The 21,987-nt window shown below is 44.2% G+C and overlaps 2 protein-coding genes across 12 annotated transcripts in view; one reads left to right on the top strand and one right to left on the bottom strand.

Moving 5' to 3' along the window:
• TUBGCP4 (tubulin gamma complex component 4) overlaps window positions 1–13,181 on the top strand; it is a 47,206-nt gene extending 34,025 nt beyond the window's left edge. For both annotated transcript variants that reach the window (XM_060294395.1, XM_030842741.2), the window contains 9 exons: window positions 1,869–1,919; window positions 2,326–2,431; window positions 4,185–4,292; window positions 4,729–4,867; window positions 7,895–8,072; window positions 8,629–8,763; window positions 10,218–10,334; window positions 10,952–11,091; window positions 11,701–13,181. In XM_060294395.1, coding sequence (XP_060150378.1) covers window positions 1,869–1,919; window positions 2,326–2,431; window positions 4,185–4,292; window positions 4,729–4,867; window positions 7,895–8,072; window positions 8,629–8,763; window positions 10,218–10,334; window positions 10,952–11,091; window positions 11,701–11,713 — 987 coding nt within the window. In that variant the 3' untranslated portion in view covers window positions 11,714–13,181. The remainder of the gene's footprint in view (window positions 1–1,868; window positions 1,920–2,325; window positions 2,432–4,184; window positions 4,293–4,728; window positions 4,868–7,894; window positions 8,073–8,628; window positions 8,764–10,217; window positions 10,335–10,951; window positions 11,092–11,700) is intronic.
• A 283-nt stretch (window positions 13,182–13,464) lies between these two features.
• The window catches only part of TP53BP1 (tumor protein p53 binding protein 1), an 89,155-nt gene continuing 80,632 nt past the window's right edge, over window positions 13,465–21,987 (bottom strand). For 9 of the 10 annotated variants that reach the window (XM_030842724.2, XM_030842728.2, XM_060294369.1 and 6 more), the window contains 6 exons: window positions 21,556–21,771; window positions 19,736–19,951; window positions 15,598–15,692; window positions 14,862–15,061; window positions 14,216–14,361; window positions 13,465–13,819 (listed from right to left, as the gene is read on the bottom strand). In XM_030842724.2, coding sequence (XP_030698584.2) covers window positions 13,632–13,819; window positions 14,216–14,361; window positions 14,862–15,061; window positions 15,598–15,692; window positions 19,736–19,951; window positions 21,556–21,771 — 1,061 coding nt within the window. In that variant the 3' untranslated portion in view covers window positions 13,465–13,631. Of the gene's footprint in view, window positions 14,362–14,861; window positions 15,062–15,597; window positions 15,693–19,735; window positions 19,952–21,555; window positions 21,772–21,987 lie in introns of all 10 variants that reach the window. The other variant, XM_060294368.1, reaches the window with a different exon arrangement.

The raw sequence follows: 21,987 nt of genomic DNA, 5'->3' as shown, positions 1-21,987 counted from the left end.
TGTGGTGCAAGGTATAGATCAAGTTTTAATTTTTTGCATATGGATATTCAATTGATCCAGCGTCTTGGTTCTTTTTTATGATTTATTTTTGTATATTTATATTGCTATTACACTTACCTCTTTAAGCATATTTGTAAAGAGTATTTAAAATTTTTGGTCTGTGTCAAAGGTCAGATTTCCCCAGGAAACAGATTTTGTGACTGAGATTTGGCAAGAAGTGAGGGAAGCAGGATTGAGTAGAGAGGGGAAATAAACTGTGATGTGGTTGCAGCAGAAGACTTGGCCATCTTATGCAGAGCTCTGAAGCTAGAATGGCCCTTCAGAGATGTCCCAAATTGAGGTTAGAGGGCTAGGCCATTATACCTCTGCATCTATCAGAAATTGGTTCCTCAGGAGGGAACGATGGGCAAGGTAGCTCCCTTTAGCCAAAAGCGCCAGTAGCAGGCAGTACTCTGAACAGCTGGGATATGGGAAACCTCAGTCTTACAGGGGATATCCCACTATACTAGCCACTCAGTCAGTTCTAAAACTTCTGCTTCAGATGGTATGTGTTACCTAGTCTGTTGTATTTCTTTTACTCTTCCCATGTCTAATTATTTTGACCTGTGTGCTTATATTCCTCTGGGGATGTCAGCTATTTTGTCTAGTATTGTGTATTAGAGAAGGGCCAAAGGCCAGTTCCTAATCTGTATCAGTTCCAGTGAGAGAAGGCAAAGGGGAGCACCAGGGTGGAGATTCCAGGAATCCTGAATCAACATTGATCACTTCACGACATTGATCACTTCACGGGGCAAATCCTAGTCAGGATCCTTTGATGCTGGTAACGGCTATGTAGTTGATTTTTTGTATCTCAGTCACCAAGCTTGCCGAATTCTCTTACTAGTTCTAATAATCTATATGTCAGTTCTCTTGGACTTTCTGTGCAGGTAGTGAGTGATATTATCTGTCAATAATAACAGTTTTGTTTCTTCCTTTTCAGTTTTTTTTTTTTCTATATTGGCAAGTCTTTAGTACAATGTTGGATGACTTTAAAGGAATTTCTTCTAATGTTTCACCATCAAATAGGTTCTTTGCTGTGGGGTTCTGGTATATACCCTTTATCAGAATAAAGAAATTTCCTTCTATTCCTTGTTTGCTTTCTTTCTAAAATCATGAACAGATATTGAGTTTTATCAGATGCTTTTTCTGCATCCATTGAGGTGATCATGTTTTTTCTTTTTTAATCTTTAATGTAGTGAATTATATTCATATTAAAACTTTTATTGAGATAAAATTCACACAACAAAGTTAAACATTTGAGCCATTTAAAAATAGGTACAATTCAGTGGGTTTTAGTATGTTCACGATGTTGTGCAGCCATTACCACTGTCTAATTCCAGAATATTTCCATCTCATATATTTTTTTAACTGTTAGACTTTTATTCCTGGGATTAACCCAGTGTGGTCATGGTATATATTCTTTTTTCCAATACCTTGCTGGATTTGTACAAAACCATTCTTTATAGGAGTTTTCATTGTAATGAAACTTTGACCCTGTTTTTTTTCTTTCCCCACATCTTTACTGGAGTATAACTGCTTTACAATGTTGCATTAGTTTCTGCTGTACAGCAAAGTGAATCAGCTATATGTATACATATAGCCCCATATCCCCTCCCTCTTGAGCCTCCCTCCCACCCTCCCTATCCCACCCCTCTAGGTGGTCACAAAGCACCGAGCTGATCTCCCTGGGCTATGCGGCTGCTTCCCACTAGCCATCTATTTTACATTTGGTAGTGTATATATGTCAGTGCTGCTTTCTCACTTCGTCCCAGCTTCCCCTTCCCACCCTGTGTCCTCAATTGACCCTGTTTCATTGGTTCTTTTCACAGCATCTCTGGAAGCTGATGGTGGAAGAGTCAGATTTACTGGGTCAGCTGAAGGTAATAGCTTAGCTGTTCTTTTAACTCTTAAAATGATGCTGGTGGACAATGACGTTATTCTCTGTCCTCTCCTGAGAGTACTGGTTGCCTGTCCCCAGACTTCCAGAGTGGCTCCTTATGTCCTCATCCAAGTGGGCAAACTCCATCTAATGCTACAGGTTTATTACAGTACAAAGCTTTGGCTTACTTTCTTCTGGCATTATTGTGCTTTCATTGAATAAATGATATCAAAGACACACCAGTCATCCTGCCATTACTAAGTATGTCCCTTTAAAATGCCAAAAGCCTACGACCTTTTGTAGGTTGGGCTCAAACTGATGAAATTGGAAATTATATGCATAATTCTCTTAGGATAGTGAAAAGCTCTGCTGGATTACTGAATTGTAAATTGAAATTCTTTCTGCAGATCATTAAAGACTTTTACCTTCTGGGACGTGGAGAACTGTTTCAGGCCTTCATTGATACAGCTCAACACATGTTAAAAACACCACCCACTGCAGTAACTGAACATGGTAATTGCCCTGGGGCCCAAAAATTACCAGCTTACTGAAGTTGTAGTGTATTTCTTAGCTGCTGCCAAACCATTTAGGCCTGGGCCACATAGGAGCAGCCTAGTGAGTTACAGAGAGTGTTTCCAAAATGGAAGGCCACTCAGGTAGGCTCACACTGTTGTTACTGGGAGCAGCTTCAGCTCGTGACTCTTCCTGGAAGGGTTGGTACAGGCCTTCAAACCAGTATTTCATCTCATCAGATTATAGCCATTTATTTCTTAAGGGACATATTGAGATTTTCTCTTTTTTTGGCCACGCCATGTGGCACATGGGATCTTAGTCCCCCAATCAGGAATCGAACCCGTGCCCCCCCCCCACATTGGGAACGTGGAGTCTTAACCACTGGACTGCCAGGGAAGTCTCCATATTGGGACTTATGGCCACTTGTTGTATTAGAACTCGTTAGGCTGTCAGTGATGGAAAACTAACCTAGGTAGAAAAGGGGAGTGTATTTGCTATTGTATCTGTAACTCCAGCGGGACAGGGATATATCTGGTCCTGAGAACTGAAACTAGGGATTGCTAGGATTCTCTCTCTTACCTTGTCTGTGCCTCTTGTGTGCTCTTTGATGGCCTTCCAGTCCCATCTGGCCACATGGCCACCAGCAGCTCCCAGGAACATACCTCACAGAGTCTACTGGGGGAGTCAAACCTGGTCTCTCTGGTAGCAAGTTAAGGGATTCCAGGGAAAGGGTTTTGATTAGCCCAACTGGATCATATACCTATCCCTGTATCAAAGAGGTCAGACTAAGAAACGCCTACTTTGGGGGCTTACCTTGTGGTCCAGTGGTTTAAGACTCTGAGCTTCCACTGCAGGGGGCACGGGTTCGATCCCTGGTCGGGGAACTACGATCCCGCATGCCACAAGGTGCAGCAAAAAAAAAAGGAAGATATGCCTACCTCAGTAAAGTGTTCAGCTTTGGCCAATGGGAAGGATTACCACTCCTAATCAAACTACTTGAGGAGAGTTACATAAGGATCAGAGTCAAAAAAGAGGGGAGTGGGGCAGGAGGGGAGACAGGGTTACTGTTTTTCTAGCTCTATAAAACAATAGATGTCCACTGTGCTTACACAGGACTTTCTTGGTTGCAAGAAAACCCAATTCAAATTCACTTAAGCAAAGGAAAAAAGAGAATTTATTGATTCTCGTAACTGAAAAGGTCAGAGGTAAGATGGCTCTAGGCAGTTTTGCTCCAAGGCTTACATGACGCCTTCAGGACTTGGTGTCATTCCATCTTTCACCTCTGCCTTTTCTTCTGAGACAGGCCTGCTCCGTATGGTAGCAAGATGGCTTGCAACCAAGTTCACATCCTACTGAGTCCGTGTTTATCTTGAATAAAAAATAGCTACCCTCTTTCAGAATCTGAATAGAGCCTCTGGATTGGCCTGGCTTGTGGGTCATGTTCATATCCCTAAACAAAATAGTGTAACAAGGTAGATCGTTCCTGGGTCACCTGCCTACCCTGACGGTCAGGTATTGTCCACCCCACTGGAACTACATGGATTGTTCTGGACAGGGGTGATTCTCCAAGGAAAACCAGGGCGCTGTTATCAGCAACAGGAGAAGGAATGCATGCTAGTCAGGCAGAAGCAACTACTGTTTACCGTATCCTACTATTAGTGATAGGCGGGCTGCAGGAGAGGTGGAAAGCCAGGGGAGTATGGATTTGTTACATAGCCAAGCCTTCTCTCAGCCCATGTGTTCTTTCTTGCAGATGTGAATGTGGCCTTCCAACAGTCAGCACACAAGGTGCTGCTAGATGATGACAACCTTCTCCCTCTGTTGCACTTAACAATCGAGTATCATGGAAAGGAACATAAAGGTTTGCTGTGCTTCCTAGAGTCTTTCTGCTCCTACTGGTCATTACCTGTTCTGCTTCCATCCACTTCCACAGAAACCATATCATTTTGGACCTTAGAAATCACCTAGTCCAGTACCCTAATTTTACACAAAAGAAAAGGGAAGTCAAGAGAGGCTAAGAGATGGCCAGGCCATGGTTTTGGCTTGTTTTTGTCATGCTGCTGGAATGGTCTCTGTTTATTTATAGCCACAGTTCTTTAAGACTAAAAAAAGAATCTCTAAAAGACCTCCTAAGAGAATACCCCATGGGAGTTTCCTTGCCTTCTACAAGTCCCCTTTGTATCCCCTTTATGCTTCTGACACTGCAGGTTCGAGTGAGCGCTCATTTCATGAATGTTCCTCACCTTGTTGAAACTCTAGTTCTAGATGAGCAAAGTCATCTTCTCTGTTCTTAACAGATGCTACTCAGGCAAGAGAAGGGCCTTCTCGGGAAACTTCTCCCCGGGAAGCCCCTGCATCCGGCTGGGCAGCCCTAGGTCTTTCCTATAAAGTGCAGTGGCCACTACACATTCTCTTCACACCTGCTGTCCTGGAAAAGTGAGTATTTCTGAGTTTCTCACAGGTAATTATTACCCATCTTACTTCCACGAGAAGAAATTATCAGGAGTAGAATTGGTTGGGAGCAAGATAGCCAGCCAACTGGTTTTGTTTGTTTTCTGGCCACGCCCCGCAGCTTGCAGGATCTTAGTTCCCTGACCAGAGATTGAACCCGGGCCCCCTGCAGTGGAAGCACCAAGTCCTAACCACTGGACTGCCAGGGAAGTCCCCCAGCTGGTTTTTAACAGTCTATAAGTCAGAGGCTGCAAACTCAGATGCCTTCGGGGTCTGGACAGATAACATTAATAAGTGAAGCTGCAGATGTGAGACGGTAGGAGTAGTGGATGCTGGGATGAGTGGGCGGGTCAAACCCTTAAAACCATCAGAGGTTTTTTTTTTTTTTTTGCGGTACGCAGGCCTCTCACTGTTGTGGCCTCTCCCGTCGTGGAGCACAGGCTCCGGACGCGCAGGCTCAGCGGCCATGGCTCACGGGCCCAGCCGCTCCGCAGCATGCGGTATCTTCCCAGACCGGGGCACGAACCCGTGTCCCCTGTATCGGCAGGCGGACTCTCAACCACTGCACCACCAGGGAAGCCCCATCAGAGCTTTTTTTTTTAATTGCAAAATAACGAGCAATTTACAGGCTGCCAGGTTTTTGGCCTCTCTTCATCCTCTCCATTCCTGTTCATAACCCTCTACTTTTGGGGGGAAGAGAAGCTTAGGGTATGAGAGACTAGACATAAACTGGAAAGATAAAGCTGGTTTAGGGAGAAGACGCAGAGCCCACAGCCCACATAAGTAAGCTGCCTGGACTCTGTCCAAAGAGCCTCCGTAGCTCCCAGTCCACTTTCCTTCTCACTTGAGATGCTCTTAACACCCTTGAAGAAATCAAGCTCAGAAGTATTTTCCTAAACATTTTATTTTGAAAATTTTCAAATATAAACAAAGGTATGGACTATCACAAACACCCATGGACGCATCATCCATCTTCAGTAACTAGCAACATCACGCTGTTTGTTTCATCTCCTTTTTTTGGCCAGAGCCTTATAAAGCAAATCCCAGACATGTCATTTCACTCCACCACTATGCAATTCAAAAAAGCCATCTTTGAGACTTACCTGGTGGCACAGTGGTTGAGAATCCACCTGCCAATGCAGGGGACATGGGTTCGAGCCCTGGTCCAGGAAGATCCCACATGCCGCGCAGCAACGAAGCCCGTGCGCCACAACTACTGAGCCTGCGCTCTAGAGCCCGCGAGCCACAACTGCTGAGCCTGAGTGCCACAACTACTGAAGCCCGTGCACCTAGAGCCCAAGCTCTGCAACAAGAGAAGCCACCACAATGAGAAGCCCACGCACTGCAACGAAGAGTAGCCCCCGCTCACCGCAGCTAGAGAAAGCCCATGCACAGCAACGAAGACCCAACAAGAAAGACCCAATGCAGCCAAAAATAATTTTTTTTTAAAAAAGGCATCTTTTTAATATAACTACAGTGCTATTATCACACCCAGTAAAATTAACAATAATTCCTTATTATCTGATATCCAGTCCACATTGAAATTTCCCCCATTATCTAAAAAATGTCTTATGGTTGGGTTTGTTCAAATCAGAATACAAACAAGGTGTACTATTTTCAGTACATTGTTCCATTAGAAATAATTTTTAAAGGCAGATGGAATCAGGTTATCTTATGCAAGCCAGCCTAAGAATAGGTAAATAAGCCCAATTCTACCAGGAATCAGCTGCTCTTCCCATGCATCTTCTCGGTACAGGGGTCAATATCAGGCAGCTACCTAGAGCTCTGTGAGGGGAGCCCTTGATTTTTTTTTTTTAATTGAAGTATAGTTGGTTTACAATGTGTTAGTTTCAGGTGTACTGCAAAGTGATTCATATAGATATATATGATTCTTTTTTTTCAGATTCCTTTCCATTATAGGTTATTATCTTGAATATAGTTCCCTGTGCTATACAGGAGGTCCTTGTTGGTTATCTACTTTATATATAGTCGTGTGTGTCTGTTAATCCCAAACTCCTAACCTATCCCTCCCCACCCCCACTCCCCACAGAGCCCTCAATTTTATCTCCTCTTCTGTGGGCTTCAGGGACAGAGAATCACAGCAACCAAAATCCTTGGTTCCCAACACATTCTTATTTGTCCATGCAGGGCCCTCCTTCCTCCTTCATACACACACACACAAATGCCACAGAACCACTTTTAGAACAATGTCTAGAACACTGGCAGTAATGTCCATCTACCTGTGTGGTCCTTCCCAGCCCTGCCCCCTTGCCTCCCCCAACCCTAAGTGACCACTACCCTAAATTCCATGCTTTTTTTTTTTATAAATTTTAATTTTTAAAATTTTTGTTTGTTTTATATGCATCGGGCTTTCTCTAGTTGCAGCGAGTGGGGGCTACTCTTCGTTGCGATGCACGGGCTTCTGATTGCGGTGGCTTCTCTTGTGGAGCACGGGCTCTAGGTGCACAGGCTTCAGTAGTTGTGGCTTGCGGGTTCTAGAGCACAGGCTCAGTAGTTGCCGTGCATGGGCTTAGTTGCTCCATGGCATGTGGTATCTTCCCGGACCAGGGCTCGAACCCGTGTCCCCTGCATTGGCATGCGGATTCTTAACCACTGCGCCACCAGGGAAGTCCCTTCTATCCTTTCTACACAGTTTTATAACATCTATATATGTTCTCCCAAAGTATATATATTTTTTCTATTTAGTTGTTTTAAGCATTACAAAAAAAGGTATCAGGCTATATGTAATCTTTTTAAATTTCCCTTTTTTATTCAAAATCATATTGCTAGGAGTCATTTTATGTTGTACAGCTGAAGTTCATTCATTTTAATGGCTGTGCAATATTCCATCACATAAATAAACCAGTTTATCTGTTCCCATCTCTAGGCAAACTTATATCCTTCCTGCCTTTTGGGGAGAAATGGGTGGCACAGAGTTCTAGGGTTTGTCACGCAGGTGGGGCTTGAGGGGGGTGAAGTTTTTATCTTGAATAGTCTGGTGTTTCTGTCAAGGTACAATGTTGTTTTCAAGTACTTGCTGAGTGTGCGCCGGGTACAAGCTGAGCTGCAGCACTGCTGGGCCCTACAGATGCAGCGCAAGCACCTCAAGTCCAACCAGACCGACGCAGTCAAGTGGCGCCTAAGAAATCACATGGCCTTCTTGGTGGATAATCTTCAGTACTACCTCCAGGTCTGTGTCGAGGGATGAGTAGAAGGAAAGGGTGTGAAAAAAAAGTCCAGGAGGTTGGCAGGAGTCATTGAAGAGGAATCCTGCATTTGGTGATAAACTGGAATTTGAGAAAATTCATGGATTATATCACTAGGCATGTTTCTTGGGGGGCATTTTAGAGGGTAATGGAAATAAGTGGATGAAGGAGAACGAGGAGTTAAGGTCCTTATCAGTAATGCAGTATTTAATTATTGTTGCCCCCTTATTTTATAGTTTGCTGTAGCTTCTGGAATCCCATAGGACTTAACCAAGTCAGTCGGCGGAGGGGATGTGGCGTGCGGGGGATGGGGGTGTGGGGGTGAGATCTGCCAAGACATTGGAGGTCGTCAGGAAGTAGGCAGACGACTTCCTACAAGGCGAGGCAACGTTAAGGGGGTCTTCGTTCAGCTTTAAAGGGGCTTGGATAGGAGGAAGGTGAGTGGGAGCAGAGTTCCTGTTTCATCCTCTCAGGCATCTGATGTTCTTGCGTACTTAGACTATGCAAGGTACTAAAATCATTTGTGCAACTGTCTACCAGGTTGATGTGCTGGAGTCTCAGTTCTCACAGCTGCTTCATCAAATCAATTCTACCCGAGACTTTGAAAGCATCCGATTGGCTCACGACCACTTCCTGAGCAATTTGCTGGCCCAGTCCTTTATCTTGTTGAAACCTGTAAGTAGGGCTGGTTGGTTTCCTCAGACTGCTTCTAGCCTGACTGTTCCCTTAGGCACTTGCCAGGATATGGAACTATCATTAAGCAACTTTCCAATCTCTGTCTTTGAACATTTTTAACAACTTATAAAGCAAAACTAAGAGGGAATACTAAAAAGGAACTTAAATGTCTTTGAATTTCTGAAATACTATATCACAAGATGTGGTGAGCAGCTATAGATAAAAGAATATATGCTTAACCCTCAGAAGGAAGGATTTAAAGAAATTTTTAAAAACCTTTCTGACACCACAGAAAGACTAATGAAAAGCATGTAGAATTTACTTTCTTAGAAATCTTGTGGATCAGGATCGACCAGTTTGGAAGTTGTTTTCACAGACAACTAGAGCAGTGTCTCCCTCTGTGTGTGTGTGTGTGTACATATGTACATACATATATTGTGCATCTCCCTCAGGGAAGTTATTCTCAGCCTTGGACCCACGTGGGAATCATCTGGGAGCTTTAAAGTAATCTAGGACCCAGAGCACTTAAATTAGTAGAACCCAGGCACCAATCTTTGAAAGCTCACAAGCTGATTCCAGTTCAAGGATGAAAAAGCAGCAAGATGAAAATGACCCCTTGTAGATTCTAATAGAACAAGTTATGCTTTATCTTTGACGGGAGCTACTTGTTATTCCTCAGTTGTGCCACACTCTTTTGTTCTGGTATTTGGGGCTGCTGTTATTTTTAAGGGAGAGTGAGTTCTGTAGATGCCACTCCAAAGGGTTCTGTGAATTGAAAACAACCAAGAACCATTGTCACAGGTAGACTGTCCTTGTACAGTATGAGTGCATCCTTGGGGAAAGCAGAATATCAGAGCAGGTGATGGTCATTAAATATTTATTGAGTGCTTACTGTATGCAAGGCACTGGGGATACAAAGAGGTATAAGTCATGGCTCTGCCCTTAAGGAGCTCACAATCTAGTTGGAGAAACAGGACTTACATACATCACAGATCAGTAACAACACAGACGGCCTGAACAAACGCCAAGTAAACAGTACAGATAATATAGAGGAGAGGGAAGCAAGGGGTCGCTAAAGGCTGTGGTGGGGAAGGGAGCGCGCTGTTAGGAGTAGGACTCAAGCTGGTATTGAGGAGAGTATCCCAGGCACAGGGAACAACACTGAAAGCAAAGCTCAAGGTGGGAGCACACTCGGTGAGTCCCAGAGACAATGACTAGTTTAATGTGGCTTGAGTGGAGGTTTCGTGCAGGGTGACTAAGAATGACAGTGTCTTTGCCTGGAAGGGAAGAGTGTTTTACACATGTTGCATTTTGAGGGGCTGGCAGGACTTGCATTGTCTCTCCTGAGGTCAGATGTAGAGAATGGGAATAGGTTGGCTCTTATTTTCCCAAATCTTTAATTTCACAAGTGTATCTTCCTTTTTCTCCTAACGTCAACTGTGTTTCCTGGCTAGGTGTTTCACTGCCTGAATGAAATCTTAGATCTCTGCCACAGCTTTTGCTCGCTGGTCAGTCAGAATCTGGGCCCACTGGATGAACGTGGGGCCGCCCAGCTGAGCATCCTGGTGAAGGTAAGTCAGCCTGGCCACTGAAAGTAAGCAGCCCTGTCCAAAGGACAGAGGTGGCTTTGTGGATGGGAAATCGTGATCTTTTCCTCTGAGTCAGTTAAAACATTTCCCCAATACATACACACAGAAATAATAAGATAAAAAATGTTGGTATCAGTTTTTAAAGCAGATAATTATGTGCTGCCTGAGCGTTCAAATATAGTTCAGCCCTGAATAGTTTATTCAGCCCACCAGATATGCACTGGCTTTGTTCTTACTTTCTAACATCCAACCTCCTTACTTCCTTGAACTAACCCTCTGTTTCACTGAGATTATAATTATCTGCCTGTAACGGAAACACAGGCTCTCCCCAACCCCAGTACACAGCAGAATATATTAATTTGAAGCTGGCTGCTAAATTCCTACTGAGTATGAGAGTACTTTCATAGGAAGTCATGCATTCTATGGACTCGGTATGAAGAAGTCATTTTAGGAGCTAACAGAAATGGGAATGGGGAAGGCCAGTTGGTACTGTGGAATTTTCAGCAAGACTTTTCCAAGGAATCTCCCCTGCTCCTTCACTCCACATGGATAGCTGGTAAGTCTAAGAGGAATGACAGCTTGAGTCCTTCTCTCTGCAGGGTTTTAGCCGCCAGTCTTCACTCCTATTCAAGATTCTCTCCAGTGTTCGCAATCATCAGATCAACTCGGACTTGGCTCAACTACTGTTAAGACTAGATTATAACAAATATTACACCCAGGCTGGTGGCACCCTGGGCAGGTAGGAACAACTGCCTTTGGGGCACTCAGTGGACTGTGTGTATGTGGCTTTGTAACAAGTTGTAGAATTCCAGAGCTGGAAGGAGACTTTAGCCATCATCTAGTCCAAATACCCTCCTTTTATAAACAAGCAAAGTAAGGCTCAGCAAGAGAAAGGGCTGTGTCTGATCATCAGTGAAGATTATTTTGCAGTCAAAGTCATCAGAGTAAAGAACCAACACTCCTGGCGCTGAGGCAGGGCGTCAGTCCCTAGCGTGACGCGAACCAGCTGTGCAGCCTTAGCATCCCCCACCCCAGCCTCCCTGCCCCCCAGCTTTTTGCCTCTGAAAGGAGGGGACTGCTCCTTCTAACTCCAAACTTTTTAAAAATCTAATAGTGAGACTCAGTGGTAGGTGTCTTCTCTCAGAGGTCTGTCCCATTCAAAAAAGCAATTTATTATTCTGCTTTCTCTCTCTGAAATGTCAAGCAGATTTCTCCTAAGTGATTTTATTAGCAAGAAGAATTTTAAGATGAGATTATCTAGATCACAGGTTGCCCTGATTCATATTTCTTTGAAGAAAATCTTGGGAAAGCATGATATTTTGATGCAACTCTTTTTTTTCTTTTGCAGTTTCGGGATGTGAGAATTTCTGGTCCACAAACTAAGTAAGTCAATCCCCTGCGTTGTAACAGAAGATTCAAAACAAACATCCCATTCTCTGGCCAGACACTGTATGTCTGCAGCTACTGGAAAAGCTCTACCTTTTCTCCTAGAAGCAGTTATTGAACATCCATGGATACAAATCCTCCCCCCTCCTTCCCATGTGGAAGGGGCACCTGCCCCACCTTAGGGGAGTTCTTAACCCATCCACCAAGGAGGACTTGTGGCGTCAGCCCTCCCTCTGCTGACCATGCAGGATCTGTTACATTGAGAACATTTGTCGGATATGTTCATTTACTGAGCACCTATATGCCTAGGTACTGTTCAGACTGGGAGAGACACAGCAGTAAGCTATACAGATCAGAATGTTAAATGGCTCATGTGAAAAAGGAATTACATTTATTAATAAGTCAAATTCTGGCTGTTACCAGTGAGCAAGAAAGGCACCAGGTAAGACAGGCTTCCCCACACCCCACAGACCTCCTTTCCTCCTTCAGAAATTAAAACTGAGCATCTCCTATCCTTAAGGATCTTCAAAACTGTGACTCTGAAGAATTTTACCAGTAACTTCCAATTATTTCAGATTGGTAAGAGGGTAATAATTCTGGCTATTGACAATGTATTCAAAGTATTTTTTAACAAAGAAAAAAGGTCCTTAAGAAAAAAAATTGTTAGATTTCAAATAGTGAAAGATGCAGGTCTAATTATCCCACTTAGAAGGACCACAGGAGTAATCTGGCTCAACCATCACTGATAACAATCTTCATATCAGTGTGAACCGAAATATTCATTGAATAACCCCCTCCAAACTGAAAAAGAATGCAGCATTCTGGCCTCAGTGTGTAGCCACTCAATCTGGTCCTCATCTCTACATCTTCCACCACATACTACACACCCTTATTCCCTGTAATTGCCAGCTAAAGATGACCCCTTCCACTGCTTCCTCTGGAGCAGAGGTTAGCAAACTATGGCCAGCCACCTGTTTTTGTAAAATAAAGTTTTATTGGGACACAGTCACACTCATTTGCTTACCTATTGTCTACAGTTGCTTTCATGCTGTCGTAGCAAAGGTAAGTAGTTGTGGCACACCAAATGGCCAAAAAAGCCTAAAATATTTACTATCTGGAAGAAAAAAAAGATATTTAAGCCCACTTTAGAGAATGAGAGGACATCAACAGGGATGATGCTAGGAGTACAGAAGGAACAGCTTCCAGCAACTGTAACAGTAACCGTAATAAAATTTTGGACCTCTGGCTAGAGCTTCTAACAAACATTTCCAAGTGTTATCACTGTTTCTCATGTTTATATCCTTGCAGCAAGTCGTTGTTTATAGTCACCACCCATTCACAACAATTGGTCCTTTACCCTTTTGGCTGAGAGTACAGTACCCACAGGTCAGCTGTTAGTGAGCTCAACTCTAAAGAGAGATTTTTTTTTTCATTGACAGAAAACTAAGAGCTGTGCCCAATTCCACTCAACTTCTGCCACAACTATAAATCTGGGCCTATTGTAAAATCAGGTTTTTGAAAGTGCTGAATTTTAGACAGCCCAGGTTAATCTTTTGACAGACAATGATACCACAGAAAACTTTAAAAAAAATTCACTCCCTGTTATTTTCCTTGGCTAGCTCTCCTTCTACAGTGAACAAGCCCATTGAAAACTGCAGAGAAGGTACTATGTTTGTCTTGCTATTTGTTGAGATTAAGCTCAAAGAAATGGATGAAGAAATCCCAGTTACTACAACCAGAGATTCAACATTTATTTTATCATAAAAGTCCAGCAAATAAAAGTATATACAAGATCCATGCAAGGAATCCGGTTACACACAAGACACATTTAAAACCTGGTTAAAACACAGTCTCCACAACACCAGGGAATAAAACCGATAAGACCGAGTATCCTTAGTGAGAAACATAATCGTGTTTATATTTTGGATGCTGCTTGAATCCAATTCTCTGCCCAACAATGAGGCACTGGATCACCCACTCTTGTGACACCACAGGCAGCTGCAATGCTTCAGCACACTTCAGCACCGAGGCTGGGCACGAGGGGTCCGTCACCACCACATCAAATACCCCTAAAGCAATATCTGCAGGAAGCAGGGGAAGGTGAGTGAGGAAAGGAGACTCAATTTAGTCCTCCAGTTAAAAGACAGATGAGCCTTCTCACCAGTATATCCCGCTCTGCCCAAACTAAAGCCCTTCATGTCAAACACAGTGCCAGTGATCACAACCAAAAGTGAAAAGTCACAATCACTATGTGCTGGCCTTGAGTTTAGCAGGTATACCAGTGGACACCAGGAGAAGCATAAACAGCCCGGTGCGTCACTCATGTTGGCTCACCTCTTGAAGGTGGTACTTTTCTTCTCTTAGAAACACGGGTAAGGGTCAGCCTATCAAGACTGAGACTTAGACCACAAGGCCTAAGTGCTACGGGTCATGGACATCCTTGGAGCAACGACAACACACACAAACTTTTCAGGTACCTTTGTTATGGGCACTTGAATGGTGCTGCTTCACAGAGGCTGCCCCCCCAGTCATGAGGATCTCAGACCAGAGCTCCAGGAAGTTCTGCTGTTGGTCTGATACCAAGAGTACCTTCAGATTCTGGAAAGGGTTTTCACGGGGTTGCCTACGAAGGAGTCAGAGAAACAGCACAACAGATAATATCCAATGACAGCCTTTCTGCAAAGGGACGCAGGTACAGCTGACTGCTTTCAATAGCCCTGCGTTAGGGTATCACCCCCCGCCCCTTCCCTCCTTCTCTGAATGATGTGTATCTTCTGGGATCCTGACCTTCTCATCTACCCCTTCTGATTTCCATGTTTATCCTGAGGCCAAGTTTAAGCCAAATCATGCTCCTGAGCCTGTATTTTTAAACGTGTTGCTTAAAACAAGTTGAGAATATTGAATCTACATGAAAATCTCACACATTTTCAAAAGGTCCCTAACCAATATACTCTAGGATAATAAACTAGATGAACTGCTAAAATAATCTCAAACCCACTGAAATTCTGTAATTTATCCTATGATCATTCTAGTTTCTAGAAATATTTACTCTCCTAGATTCTCCCCCTCTGGAAGCTTGCTGTCTTCCTGTCTGCCGTTCTAGATGGGCTCTCAGCTACTCACCAATCCAGAATTTTTTGCTCCTCGAGGCTGTACCCAGCTGGCAGCAGATAATTGCGGTAATTCTGGAGCTGGTTGGCATGGCAACTATCATGGACCCAGACATGAGACACACAAGGAATCCCACTGGCAAGGCACAGGAAGTACTTCCGGGTTCGACAATGCTGATCCGCAATTAGGAGACACTGGTAGGCTGTATTACACTGGAAGAAAAGGAACGGCACCCATGGGTCTAGTGACTTCTAGGGAAAGCCCCTGAATAGTAGCCTTAATGAGTCATAGGGAACAGATCTGAACACTTCCATATACTATCCAAAATGTGACTGAGTCTGTCCTTCTGCTCAAGGCCTGTTCTCTCACTAAAAAGCCCAAGTAGCTTCCCTAGATAATCCCCCTGCCTCACCTGCAGCTTTCTGGGGGCTTAAATCCTCAAGGGACAACCAAACCCCAAGTATTTAGCCAACACTGCAACAGGGATTGCTATTAAACACCAATTTTAATCTGCTTTTGTCCCAGCAACAGAACCACAGCTATTAAGTAACCCAAGGTTCTAACTTCTCTTCCTTGTACACAGTAAAAATTCTGTCTCATGCGACAATGTTTTGGCAGTTTCCCAGTTCCTGAAATCTCTAGCAACTGTATCCATCGTCCCCGGCCCCTATCAGCCTTCTTCTCGGTACAGCAAGTGGACTCTTCTCATCACTGCCCCTTTGGGAATCTACACAAAGAAACTCCTCACCTGGGCTTCATTGAAGTCTTCGAGAATATAGCCAGCTCCTGCTCGAAGCTGGGATTCTGTGTATTGCTTGTTGAAAGGAGGAATTTCTAAAAATTCTATTAAAGAGACATAACGAAGATAATAGTTACTACCAGCTGTTTTTTTATTTGCTACTTTATGCCTGCTTCTTACTGCCCCCTTTTCTACTCCCCAGCTATCTCCACAGCACTGTATCCCAAAGATGCAGGTGAAGGGCTTCCCCATGGGTCAGAAAGAGATCTGTCTTGAGGCCTATAAAATGCTGCCAAAAGAAGGGAAAGAGCAGGAGGGGTGGGGAAAGATGAGAAATGGAGGCAGGTCCTACACCTGAAAACATCAAAGGTTTCTATACTAAGAATGAGTCATGGGACTGTGCACAGGGATGGACACGCACCCACTTCCCACAGTGCTGTACTCCAACTTGAGTAACCCTTACCATCAGGAAGTTCCTCCTTATGTCTACCCTAAATCTCTCCTTCTGCAAACTAACCCTATTTCCTCTAATTCTGCCTTCTCTGGAGATGAAGAATGACTGATTAGCACTTTTTATAATAAAGCCTTCAAATTTGCCCTTCATCAGCATTTTACCCCCTTATACACTAAATCTTTGATAAACCAAAATGCTCAAAGAAAACAGGGTTTCTAAAATTTAACTAATTAAAGTGAAGTTTAGCCAGAAAATCCTGATTCAACCTTTTATTGAAAACTATCTCCCTTTGATGGTCTTGAAGTACCTCAGGACACTGAACATCAATGACTGCGCTATAGTCTTTTTTTTTTTTTTTTTTTTGTGGTACGCGGGCCTCACTGTTGTGGCCTCTCCCGTTGCGGAGCACAGGCTCCGGACATGCAGGCTCAGCGGCCATGGCTCACAGGCCCAGCCACTCCGTGGCATGTGGGATCTTCCCGGACCGGGGCACGAACCCATGTCCCCTGCATCGGCAGGCGGACTCTCAACCACTGCGCCACCAGGGAAGCCCTGCTCTATAATCTTGAGGGTGAAGTAGAAGTAGAAGTTATGAGACATGAGGCTGAAGCTATAATGACCCTAGGCAATTAGAAATTGCTTCTTTTGACCAATATCTAATTTGAGCTTGTTTTCTCGTCATCTGCTCCTCTTATATAAATAACACATTAAAAATATATTTTATTTAATTAGGAAATTGTAGAAATTAAGCTCTATTGAACTTATCACCAATAAAAAAAACCAACCAAATGTTTAAAAGTTCAGTGCCAAGACCACTCCCTTCCCCCTCATACCCGTAGTAAAACCTGCTGGAGCAGACCCCCTGAGGAGGCTGCCCAGCCCCCTGCTCTCTGGTGCCGTCCCTGCTGCTGGGGCTCCTCAGGCAGTGTTGATGCCCCAAACTCAGGCCTCTGTTTAGGTCTGACTGGCCAGCCTATTCACTTTTATTGCTCTTTTCTTGAAAATGAAAACTCAAAATGAAACTGGAAACTCCAAAGGGTTATAAGAAACTCAGAATACAGCAAGACTATTTCTGTTTTGCCGTGGCATCCTCGACCCATATCAATATATCATGCCACAATTTTCAGTACCAGCACTCTGCTGCTGAGTCACTGCCAAGGCCCCGCACAGCTCTTTATTTGTCTCAAGACTTCTATTTTATGTCTAACTTAATCCAGGACCGTTTCTAGTCCCAACCTGTTTAGATTTTAATCCCCATCTATATTTCCTGCATTTGTGTAATCAAATATTACCCTGTCTAGGCAGTCCCTTTCTCTAATTTTTCTCAGTTAGTTTGGATTTAATTTTTTCTACTTTTGACTTCATGAATGGCCCTGCCAACCAGAGGCTAAAATGAACAGGTTTTTAATTCCATCATCTAAATCAAGGATGAAGGTACTAAAACCTAACTCTGGAGTCCATCCCTGTGGCTGATGGGTCCCTGATGGTGTGCCACCCAACGAGACTAGGTGCCATATTCTTAACTCGTTACTAAGTATGTCTCACAAGACTGATTCAAATATTTTACTGAGCTCCCGATATAAATAAAAGAGATTCCCATTTATCTGGAAGATATACCACATAGTTTCTTAAAAACTGTAATTCTGTGGAGGACCATTCTAATACAAACGTCTCGGGCTTCTTGAGATAGACGAACCTTTAAACATTCTCATATACCAAAAATATCAAAGGGGCAATGTCTAAGGATGAAGGAGCAACATAAAGCAGACATATTCACCATAACCACACTTTCTATAAGAAACATGGAGATCCCTTTAAAAAACTGTCCAAATTCCTCCTCATTTAGACAAAACCTACCTCCCCTCACACATGGTTACAAGAATGGGATTAAAAACGTGATATATCTGCAAAGGGGAATGGAGGGAATTCTCAGGTTTATTAAATCTCACACAGGCTCACAGATTTTGAAGAAATTTGACAGTTTGCATCTCATACCAAAGCCAGCTTTCTTAGGCATGCTGTACTAATCAACAAATAAAACATCTATAGAGCTGCTTTGTGAAGTCCTGGTCTAGGAAAGGGCTAGGAGTGTGCTGAAGAATAAAGACTAGAGTCCATCAATATTGTGAAAGCAAAACCAGACCACGAACACTGTTTTGATACCATGACACCTCTTCACAGAAACCTCAAGGGACTCCCAATCCCTTATGATCAAAGTCAAACTACATTCTTGGCTAGGAAACTCCTCACACGCCTCATTTCCCACTGTACCTATCTGAATTGTCTGACAAACCAGGCCTGATCCACACTTAATCTTGAAACCCCCCCACTCTACACCTGCTCCCACACCCTAAAGCCTCAATACTCACGACTGTTTGTGCACCTTCCAGATAGTATAAACCTCAATTGCAACTCCCTGACCACCCTTCCCACGTCCCTGAACAGATCTCCACATAGCTGTATCTGGTGAGATATAGCTTTGGTTAATTAAGAAAATCAGGGGCTTCCCTGGTGGTGCAGTGGTTAAGAATCCGCCTGCCAATGCAGGGGACACGGGTTTGAGCCCTGGTCCGGGAAGATTCCCACATGCCGCGGAGCAACTGAGCCCATGTGCCACCACTACTGAGCCTGCACTCTAGAGCCCGCGAGCCACAAATACTGAGCCCGTGCGCCTAGAGCCTGTGCCCCGCAACAAGAGAAGCCACCACAATGAGAAGCCCGTGCACCGCAAAGAGTGGCCCCCTCTCCCCAACTTGAGAAAAGCCCGCGTGCAGCCATGAAGACCCAACACAGCCAAAAGTAAAATAAATAATAAAATAAATAAATTTAAAAGAAAATCATCCACATACCTGAAGCGCCAACCATCACAGATCTGCAGTTGGTGCTATTTTCTGATAACAATGTTCCCTGATTCGATTCCCTCTTGCAAGACTCAGTATTAGTCAGAACTCTAACTTGTAGAACATCATTCCATTTGGACTGTTAGTCTTTGCAGACACATTTGGGTACTGCACTGCTGTCAGTCACTTATATTGCAATGTATATTTGTACCTGCCCAGTTTTCTCTCCTAGATCACACACTCTTTAGACATGTCAAATAATTTCTACCTCTCCCCATTGCAGTCTACTCAAACCCTGAGTAACAGACAACATAGAAATGTGTAGGTTTAGTTTAAGGTTGAAACACAAGAGTTGAAAAGGCTTAGAGGCTCTTTCTCTGACATCACCCTGGGACACTGGGTACCTCACATTCCCAGTCTTGCACACAGACCTCAAGAGAATAAACTTCACTCTAGCCCCTAGAACACAAATGGGAAGGATGGCAGGGCATTCAGAAACCTGACTGACATGGATGATTTGATTGTAGTAGGTAAAGTGAACGTTGGGTTCTAAGTCCCAAGTTTACCATTATCGTGGATAAAAAGCAATTATTCGACCTCTCCAAGCTTGTTTCCGCGTCTATAAAATGTAACATCTATCTCCCGTCTGCCTCACAGGATTGTTTTGAGGAACTGATCACTAAAAGGAATTCTGTGAGAATAGTCTATAAACCAAGAAGCAGGGTTAAATTAATTTTCCCTGACCGTGATTCCAGTTGCCACTTGCTCTTCCTCCTCTACAGATGGTTCATAAAGTGAATGGAAAGGACGGAAATACACATGTTAGAGCCCTCAGGGCTTCTTAGGGTCTTACCCTCCTCTTCCTCACTGCTTCCTGTAGGACCATCTGGCAATTTGGAGCGGCTAGCCAACTTGTCACTTGTTGTGGCCATGGTGAGGAGAAAGGCATAGCCCAGAAACAAGGTCTTGTTGAGGGGCAGAGGCCCTCTCTGCTCTTCCAGGGCAGAGGGTTCACCCATGTTGTCTCCACTCTCACAGGGGCTCACAAACTCTCCTGCCCCCACTGCACCTGGGAAGGACAGAGGCACAGGGTACAGACCATTCCTGGGCACGATGGGATGTGCAGGCAGTGTCCTGATGAACTTTTTTGAGCTATAAACCAAAGACCAATCCTATGGCCAACAACCTAGGAACAAGTTTGCAGTGCAGAGTAGTTCTATGTATTTAAGTTTTACAGTCATGACAATGTATACATTATTTTCATAAGTGAAAATCAACTAGTATTGTTTTTATACAAACAAACCAAAAACTTCTGAGGTCATCTGCAGAAAAGGTGATTCTAATACAAAGATAAAGTAAAAGTGAAAAATGTTTGGAAATCTTCAGCCCACTTCCTCTGCCCAGTGCCCTGATTTCCCCAGGATATGTGATATCTTGAAGCAGCCTTTGAAAAAGTGGGTTCACCAAGAAATGTCCCCAGCAGATACTCCCACCCTATCCCTGACCCTCACCAGAACAGTGCACAGAACTTTGTAATAAAGTGTTTTTACGTGTTGATGGAACAATATCAAAACAGCCTGCTTCAACTGCCCCAGTTTTCAACACCTGGGAGTAGGTAAGTGAATCAGCCAGTCCAGAACACCCATGCTTGGAGTGCCCCAATAAATCCTCGAGAAGAAAACAAATACCTGACTTGGAGAAGCTGAATCGTAGGCTCATTAGGAGGCTAAGATGACAGACAGGTCATGCCTCCCTAAAATAAAACCAGCAGCAAGAGAACAGTCTGATGTAGCATGTATAAGCCTGGGCTTCAAAATCAGACTGCCTGAGTCTGAATTCTGGATTACTGTGTCACCTTGGGAAAGTTAGCCAACTTTTCTGTGCCTCAGATTCTTCAACTATAAAGTGAATTCTAGCACCTATACCTCATAGGGATTATATGAGGTAGTATGTATGACGCACTTAATTCCATGCCTCACATACCCTGAAACACAGCAGAGGTGTTAGATAGATATGGAGATGACACAACTCAAATACACAGGAAACAAAAGCAGCTCTGGTGCCAGGACGATGTAACAACCAATGAACTTCCTCAGCTTGCGAGACTCAGAAAGCGCCCTTGGGGCAGACTCTGAGGACTTTACCTCTGTGTCTCCAGAAGCCACAGTGGCTGGGCCTGGGTCACAGCAGAGACCCAGTAAACAATAAATGGATTGAACTCCTCTATTAATATGACTTGAGGGACTAGAAAGGGGTTATTTGGGGGTAGGTAGGGAGAGGGGAGATACAAGCCAAGGTACTGGCTTTCAATAGGACATCCGGGAAAGCCAAAGGGCCCTGAGCACAAGGGAGAGGGGAGCAGAGCTTCTGGACGGAAATGGTGCCAGGAAAAGGAAGAGGTCTAAGAAAAATTTCACCTATTTTGAATCTGCTCAAATGAATTACATTTCCTCTCCCTCCTAGAACCAACACAGGGTTCAGCGGATGTTGCCAATCAAGACCCGGCTTCCTATCTACCCAACTGGACTCTGCTGGGAGATGGAGGTTTGTGCAGGACTCCAGCTGTGTAACTGGGACGGAGGAGCCATTGCGTGTATCAGGCTCCGTCTCTCCAGCAGCTGACCCTGCATTTGCTGTGGTCTGAGGGAGAATGAGGCAAAAGGGAGCACTCACCAGGTTTCACAGTGGCAGATTTCCGGCCTCGCTTGGCAGGGGACCGTTCCTCCTCAGAAGTGGTAAGTTTTCTTTTGCCTGAGGGAACTCCGGTGGAGGCACGAGGGCTTTCTGTGATCTTTCGGGTAGGGGTTGTACTGCTGCTGCTGGAGGCAGTGGGGGTGGCAGGGGAGCTGATGTTACTTCGCCGCTTCCGTTTCCCTTCCACCAAATTGTCTATGGGAGGATAAGCCGCAGGTGAGTCAACTCCCATGGTCTGAGGCCCTGAACGCCAAGAAGCTGGGCACAGCCTGATTCAGAGACCGCCACACCCTTTCCCCCACCTCCCATGGGGGCAGGAAGCCTCTTTTAAGGCCACCATATTTTCTGTTTCAGTCTCTGCCATGACTAAAATGTGCTGGGTCCCTTATAGAACTGGGGAGGCCAAAAAAA

This window comes from Globicephala melas, chromosome 2 (genome assembly GCF_963455315.2).
Source record: "Globicephala melas chromosome 2, mGloMel1.2, whole genome shotgun sequence".
In the NCBI taxonomy this organism is placed as follows: Eukaryota; Metazoa; Chordata; class Mammalia; order Artiodactyla; family Delphinidae; genus Globicephala; species Globicephala melas.
The sequence above is the reverse complement of the archived record's forward strand: the minus strand, read 5'-3'. Positions and strand labels throughout refer to the sequence as shown.